Raw genomic sequence first — 8,523 nt, 5'->3', positions numbered from 1 at the left:
AATATTTTAGAACTTTTATCTTGCTTTCAACGAACCAAAATCAATTTAAAAAGACAATTCACACGGCCCACCATTAAATGCCCTGCAAGCCTTCGCTTAACACAATCATACCCGTATAACCACTTTTCTAAATGGGTTCTTATATCGGCGATGATGTGAAAAAGTGGTTCGATCCGAACCATTCTCAATAGCATTTGTCCTTGAACCAAAAATATCTGAAGAATTGTGGCCTGTGGCTTCAGCACAAGAGAACAAGACGGGCAGACAGACATGCCCTTGCACCAAACAAGGGGCAGGGTATAAAAATTAATTTTTAAAGATAATTAAAATTAGTTTTTTGAATTTGTAACCTAAGAGAGAGGAAAATATTCAACATTTACTTGTGGCAAATATTTGTAAATGCAGAAAGATGGCGATGACTGACTGGTAGTAATCCATCTAATATAGCTCAGCAGAGCTTCGATACTAATTTCTAGGAATTTCAAGCGTTCGATAAGAGACTAATATATTTTCTGAATCGAAATAGAACATAATTTGACTTTGAACCACGTACGATCTGAAAATTTGTACATCTTTAAACAGGAGTCTTCGCCGTGGAAGAACAAGGCAATTAAATCGCAACCGTATATATATATATATATTCTCTTGTTATGTTTCCTTTCATCCCTTCGCGCGTCGATTTCAAATTTGTTTAACGATTTTGTTATGAGCAAACTGTATAATAATAATAATAGCAACAACAACAACAGCAGCAACTACTACGGTTTGGGTAAAACTCGAGTCTCATACAAATGCTTCTAAATGAAATAAGTTAGCTTTTACTTGTTACACAACTTGCTCTCTTAAGTTAAAACATTTCTTAAGCAATTCTCTCCTTTCTTTACATATTTAAGCGAAATCGAAATTATCTGATAAAATATTTTTCGTGAAAGGAAAATGTCAACGTATTGCACTCAAGATGAAAAAGGATAGAAAGGGGATGACTGTTAGTAAGTTTTGTTTAAAGAAGCTACAAGTGTTAGATGTGAAACCTGTAAACGTTTTATATACAAATTTTCAGAGAGCTATTGTTCTCTCATATATTTTTAAACGTGAATTCCATCATTTGGTCTCTTTTTACTTCTTTTCGCTCTTTTTCTCTTCTATTGTCTGCCTTTTCAAGCGTTGCTCTCTTTAAACATATAGTAGCAGTGTCATAGGTGCTAATGCAATTTTATATTTGTGTACGTATCTGATAACTTATGTGTACTTTGGGCTTGCGGTGGTTTATGATGAACTTTGCTTAAGAGGATGAATTGGGGATGAAATTTGCTTGTGTGCTTGTGTACGTAATTAAAGGTATTGTATTACTTTTGTGGTCGTTGTTGTGCGCACTGTTGCTTCCACTATGCTATCATGCTGTTGAACCCAAAACATAATATAGCACAATAAACAAACGTAACAGCAGGAAGCTTACAAAATATTATAAAATAGATTGTTACAAGGATATGAAGAGTCAGTCGCTTACGAAGCATTATCAAGGCAACACAGTTCAAGGAGAACATTTACTCCTATAAGAAATCTCTTTACTTTTCTTTAATACGTACTTTTAAATTTTGTGAAAGTAAAAAAATAAATAAATAAATAAAAATAGTTGTGCACCTTTCAATAAAAATTAAGTACAACCAGCCGTTAACTTGTAAGGAAATTTTAAAGAAGCAATCGACGTCAACATAATTTTTGATGAGAAATCCTTTCTTGCACAAGTCAAATATCTGAACGACATTTTCGACTGACTATCGTAAATTTTGAAAAGAATTAGTTGCGAATTTATCAAAAAAAAAAAAAAAAAAAAAAAAAAAGAAGAAATGGCACGAGCGTTTTACATACCAAATAATGCAAAATTTTTAGCTGCCAATGGACGGCAACAACAAGAGCGACAACAACAAGAAGATAGACCCACCACGTCTCGCAACAATCAACCGTCCAACTATACACAACCGTCAGCATCGGCATCTGTTGAAGCGGAAGCGGAAGCGGATATTGAACAATCAGGATGTTGGGATATACTCGCCCAACTTTTCTGTTTTGCGGCACGATTTTTTGGGCCAAACACTCGACCATCTATTTTTCATATCTCACTAGAAATCCACAATAATCCAGCCGTACCCACGGTAAATTCCGCAGAGACGCAAACACAAACCGTCGAGAACGCCACCAAATAAATTCTTCTCTTAAACAAATTTTAAACATTTAAGTCAACAAAATTTAAAGAAATGACTATCGTCATCTCTGGACGCTTGTTATCAGGTCATGAAAAGATCGTTCCAGCATGTAACCGGCGGTCAGTTTTGAAGAGTTTTATTTCTTAAGGTTCGTTGACATTTTTATATATACATATGAGCGTACAACTCCTATTTTGATTATTATTTTAATTTTAATGTTTAAGAACCAATCAAAGCGCATTGTGATTCGAGAAATATAATGATAGTTCTATAGCGATTTTCTTAAGAAAATTCAAGCAAGAACTTGAAATAAATATTACAAAAACAATTAATACAAAATGTTCAAAAAAAAAAAAAACAAAAAACAAAAAAAAAGAAGAAAAACAAAACATTATATATAATAAACAATGATATTTTGTTATAATTTTTTGTTTTTTTTTTTTTTTTAATTTTTGTTTTTAATTTTAACTCAAATAATTTCTAGCAAAAATGTTCATTTCCCTTAATTATACTAAGCAAAAAGGTTTCGTTAAAATTAAAATAAATTTCTATACACATTGACAAAATATTTTTTATAAAAACGATTAATTTGCTTTAAGTAAATATTGTGTTAAATAAAACAATTTAGAAAAGCTTCAAAATTTTAAAGTTAGTTTATTAAAAAAAAAACAAAAGATAAAAAGAAAAGGAAATAATTTGAAAAAAAAACTCGCGTTATTTATTTATATTAGTTCACTTTGTTCGAACTTTCTTCGTTTTTGAAATCAAGAAAAAAAAAATTAAATAATTATAAGCAAAAAAAAAAAAGAAAAAATTATAATAATAACAATTCAAAATTAAACTGGAATTTTCAAATACTAGTGAAAGGAAAAAACATTTTTTACCCATATACAAAGAAATTTTCTTTTTACACTTACCACCAAAGCATAAGCTTAGTCTGCTTTACCTAATTCATATCCAGCATCCATTCAAAAGTAGGCCTCCGAGTCCCTTTAATTAGTACAGTCTCTTAGCCGATTTTATTATGCACGTGCTTTCATTTCGCCGACGGCTGCTTGTCGGCAAATAGTCTGCGATTTCAAAACATTATCTCTTTCGACATTTTGCAAGCTATCGCAAATGCCGCATCTAAAGCGATTATGTTGAACTAACGTACAAATATTTACCATGAAAACCTAAAGTGGCCAAGAATCGCGGATTAGCGATTTGACGAATCCGCAGCTGACAAAGTGTTGCAACAATTTCGAGAAATTTCGTGCAGGTGGTAAGTAGCGCACGATTGGCCTTAAGGCGAATTTATATGTCTTACTCGTCTTATCTAATATATACATTTTTTTTTTTAATCCAAGACTCGCTCTTATTATAATATAAATACACCTGAGAAAGAACATTGCATTGGATTTATTCCTAAATAAGAACTTCAGCTACAATCTCTCTGCATTTTACTTATTCACAATCTGCGAGTTTCATTTATATCCATAATCCGATGTGTTAATTTAAAAAAGACAAAAAAAATAAAAAAATAAAAAATAAAATAAAACGAAAAAAGATTATATTAGGTTCCATATATGTATTCGCAAAATATATATCAACACAAAGTGCAAACCAAAGTTTGTTAAGTTTATGTAAAAACATTTTCATTTCTTTTGGCCGCAAAAGATTTCTTTTATTACAATTATTATTGTTATTTTTATGTAATCATCCAGTATGTATGTTAATGCATTCGTTACACACAAGTTATGATTATAAGATTCAATAGCGGTTTAGTTTTAAGCACATAACAGCGGGCAGCGTTTTCGATCAATTTTTTTTTTTTTTTATTTTGTTATTCTATTCGTCTGTCGCCTATCACTTTGGGATTATTATACTAAAAATCCGTCACAGTTGTCCGTATCTAGTTGTCATCATAATGATTCTATCGCCGACGGTAGATACAAGAGTTGACCTTTCGTAAAAAATCTAATTTATACGTTTGGATAACATTGTACACAGTTGCCGACGGCAGTGAATTTTTTTTCTTTATATTATCCTTCAAAACATTATGTGAAAAGGGTAACTAATAGCAATAGAAAATTAAAATGCAATTAATTGTTGAAGATATCTGCTTAAGACGCTACCATCGTGGGGAGCTATTGCCACCGATCTCCCATATTTGTGAAAAGTTTCGAGAATGCAAATTTTTTAAAATTAATTGTAGTCCTAGTGAAGAAGGGGAAAAAAACAAAAAAAAAAAAAAAAAAAAAAAAAAACATGCCCGTTTTTTGTGCGGTTGTGTGATTACTAAACTAACAAAAGAACAAATTAGTTTATTAAATGAAATCACGAACACTTTGATATTGTGTTTTTAGCTCTTATTTAGCTGTGCAATGTAATGTCTTTTTCCAAAAAAAAAGGTGATACACATGCACAAAAATATAAACTTATTACTTTATGTACGTGAATATACGTGTAATAATATGTGTATATCAATAAATAAAAAAATAAAAAAAAATAAAAATTTGAGACTAAATATGTGAGAAATATATATATATATATATATATGAATAAATGAAATAAAAAAGTCCTACACACATATGTATATGTATAAATATATATACATATATATATATTATAAATAAATGTATCCTAAGAGAAGAAAAATATACATAAACCTCTTATGACAAAATTAGTCAATTTATTTTTAATATTTCGGACTAAAATTTTTTAAAAATATTTTTTAATAAATGTAATCCAAACAAATGTCTAAAGAAATTTATTTCATTTCTTGTGCAACGCGACTCGAGTCCAGTGACTGAAAGTAGGATTTCTTTACTTAACGTTATGTCGCGCATTATGAATTCTTGCCGTCGGTGCAAACTCTTAACGGGAGATATTACTCAAGCGTTATGCGTTGTTTGCGGAAAGCTTTTACAACACCGTCAACAAAGTTCTAAAATTACATTTTCTTCATTTAATATGATGTTGTTCAAAACGAATTCTTGCCGTCGAACCGGTCGGATCGCTATACGTTACTTGTGTGGAAGCTGTGGGCTACGAGCAACTAACACTCGATCTTCTTATTACGATAATTCGTCGAAACATGTGCGACTTCTTCACTTACTCCTTTTATTCCTTTGGTCTAACTGCTGGCCATTCTTGAAATTTAAAAAAGTTGCCCCGGACAATATTCCCTTTACTCATTTGAACGAGTCGAAAATTTTTCCATTTTAAGTGAAATACGAAAAATATTCGGATTAAATCTGTCAGAAATGTCAACCAAAGGAAAAACAATATGGCAAAAGAGTTTGTCTTGAAAAGCCAACAATGCCCATGTGACTGCTTAGTTATTGCGGGTTTGACTTGAATCGTTATTGTGTTAAGTTAATTCGGCTTAACCTTTGCAATGCCCATGAGTTTAGGTCAACCTGAATACTGACACAATCATGATTTGTCTGGATATCCAGGCCAAGTTGACAGCACTTCCATTCCGATTTTGATATAATTTTCAGATTACCTACGATTTACGTTTTATGAACCATAATTTAACTCGACCTTACCTGTACATAATTTTGGCTAGACTTTGTACCTAATTTTTTTAAGCCCGACGCTTTGAATTGATTTGCGCTATTAATTCACTTTTGCTTTGACTTTTTATGCAGTTTCGAGGTTAATTTTAATCTAAATTTAGTATTATTTCGGTTTGACTTGACCTGAATTGGTTCAATTTGAATTTCGCTTTCATATCAACTTGACTTTGAGTCTGACGATGTTCCTCCAATTTTTAATCATGGTTTTATAATTTATATATCCGTCAGCAACACAAAGATATATCTCTTAGAGGAGTCAAAAGAAATTTTTTTTTTTAAATCTCAGTAGCAGCTCGAAGCCCTTAATGCTATCGAAATTATTCAGTTGAATATTTAATGTTATAAATGTTTTCAAGAAACATGGGATTCTGAGTCGATTTAGTTACGTCGTCTTATCCAATTGTCTTTTCATCCGTTGCTTCTTAATCCATCACCTTTACCCAAATTCGAACGGTTGAGATGTAAAGTCCACTACCTTTGTTTAATTTCGCTTATTAATGCTGAAAACCAGCACAACCTCTAATAAATAAAAGGCGATAGAATGAAATAAAATGTGACTAACTGCCTTCTAAAGCTTCTAGAGCAGGCAGCAAAATAAGCGATGCTAACGTAAGCAAAGCGATCAGACGAGCATGTGTTAGCAGCCTATTGAACTAATCCAATAAAATAGCGATTTTTTTACTCTACATAAGAGCTACGACTATTTCTGCAAATCAACAAAATCAACCAAACACAATTTATTTTAATTAAAAGTGGTTCAGCTATATGTCCGCTTTACATGGTAAACTGACAGGTATCATGAACGTTGGATAAGCGAAGAAAGTAATTCGAGTTTTCCTGCTTTGTAATGCAATTGTTATCTCCCTAAGAAATCACATTCTTCACGACGGCTATTCCAAATTGAACAAATTGACGCATTGTTCTCAAATCCAACTCAGCCAACGATTGTCTTATTAGTTAGGCAGAAAGTTCCCCCCCTAATTTCCCCACTTACTACTGCGATAAGTACTGAAGAGTGAATAGTTGTCTTCGTGATAAGCGATTAACCAATTTGTAGTTCGATTGGAAGTTTGTGTACAAATTGTATGGTAACCGGTACATGTAAAAAGAATCCAACACCACACAATATGTGAGCGAAAATCTCTGTCTAAAATGCTCTGTTTAACTGCATGGCCAAACTTTAGACGGTCTTTTGTTACGTCTCTGCGATGATTACGCAATTAACCCGTAACCAAGTCAAGAAGGAATACTGTAAATATAGATAAGAGTATAGGCCAGTATGTCACTAATAATTAAAATCACAACTTTTATATATAATACCGTGCCTTTAATAAAGCTTACATAAGCATTCGAGTTTGTTTAGTAGTTGAAAGGGTTGAAAGTTAAAAATGCGGGTTTCCTGACTTTGTACACCGTTTAGCCAAACCACCAATTCAAAGTCATCATAATTTGGTTGGCACGCAAACCTACCGCACGGCCGATATCAGCTTAAGTTTAAATTTAGATGGATTTGACCATCTGTGACAAATGATCTTTACGGAATGATAATGACATTTTTTCAATTCCATATGTGTGCGTATGTGTGTGTGTGTGTGTGTGTGTCTTAAAGTACGGCCGCCCTCATATGAAGACAATTTGAAGCAATAATTATGCAAACATGCATATAAGCGCTAATTTGTTCGCTATCTTAATTTAAAATCGTGACAATAAATTCAACATTTTTTTCGTGTTTCTTTTTTATTTAATTGTTGTCGCTGTCCCATGTTGCGGTTAAGTTAATTTTTAGTTTTTAGTGTAACTAAAGCAGTTTAAGATTTGTTGGTCATGATAATCGGCACAATCTGACAACACAGCTACTGCATGAGACTTTAAAAAAAAAAACTTCAACTGCCCACAGTTACGTTAGAATTTTTTATAAACATTTCCGACTTTCCGAGCATTTGTATAGTTTTCGGTTATTTTTTTTTTTTTTTTGTATTGTTGTTGTTTTTGTTTCACTCCTTTTTTTGTACCTTTTGCAGCTCGTGGAGCAAGGGTTACTCAGCTTGTGCAGACATGTAATTGCCTTAATTAGCTCAACATATGCAAAGATGATAATTAAATTTTATGGTAACAGTTGTTGCAATCAGAGAAGTTAGAACAATTAAAAAGAGAAAAAAGAAAATACTTTTGTTTATATTCAAAGTTCAAAAAAAAAAAAAAAAAAAAAAAAAAAAAAAAAAGTTAAACACTTAAGCGAAACGTTTCGCGTGATTTTCAAACAAACACAACTATGATGTTGGGTGTCAAACTGACCCTGCATTTTGTCAATCCCATTCCAATCCAATTCCGCTCGCAAATAATTTCGTAGTGTTTTGAGAGTGTAATTTGAACAATATTCAAATAACACACCGCTAAACTGAAGCTGAAAAATACTTCTCCGCATTGCATTTTATTTTACTTAATATATTTGCATTGATAACTTTGCTAAACAACAAGATATATGTTTGTTATTATAAAAAAACAAAAAAAGAAAAACACGTTTATACATATGTTTTGTTTTACACATTATGAAAAGTGATTCAGGATAAGTGTTTCAAAGCATCTTGAATTAATTTGCAATTAATATGCGGAACGCGGGTTATTATCAGAACGTATAGCACGTATATAAATAAAATGCCTTCCGAGCAACGCGTGCCGATGAATCTGAATCTGAATTATCTCAAAATCATTTTATACACACTAATTGACTAACCGATTTTTTTAGTCGAGCA

The 8,523-nt window shown here is 31.9% G+C and overlaps 1 protein-coding gene across 1 annotated transcript; it reads left to right on the top strand.

Annotated features, from left to right (window-relative positions):
- The first annotated feature begins 1,706 nt into the window (after positions 1–1,706).
- Positions 1,707–2,204, top strand: LOC119632602 (cell death protein Grim). Its single transcript, XM_038025580.1, has one exon. The coding sequence runs from the start codon at positions 1,848–1,850 to the stop codon at positions 2,202–2,204; it is 357 nt and encodes a 118-aa protein (XP_037881508.1). The 5' UTR covers positions 1,707–1,847.
- Positions 2,205–8,523: the final 6,319 nt, after the last annotated feature.

This window comes from Glossina fuscipes, unplaced genomic scaffold (assembly GCF_014805625.2).
Source record: "Glossina fuscipes isolate IAEA_lab_2018 unplaced genomic scaffold, Yale_Gfus_2 1, whole genome shotgun sequence".
Lineage (NCBI taxonomy): Eukaryota > Metazoa > Arthropoda > Insecta > Diptera > Glossinidae > Glossina > Glossina fuscipes.
The sequence above is the reverse complement of the archived record's forward strand: the minus strand, read 5'-3'. Positions and strand labels throughout refer to the sequence as shown.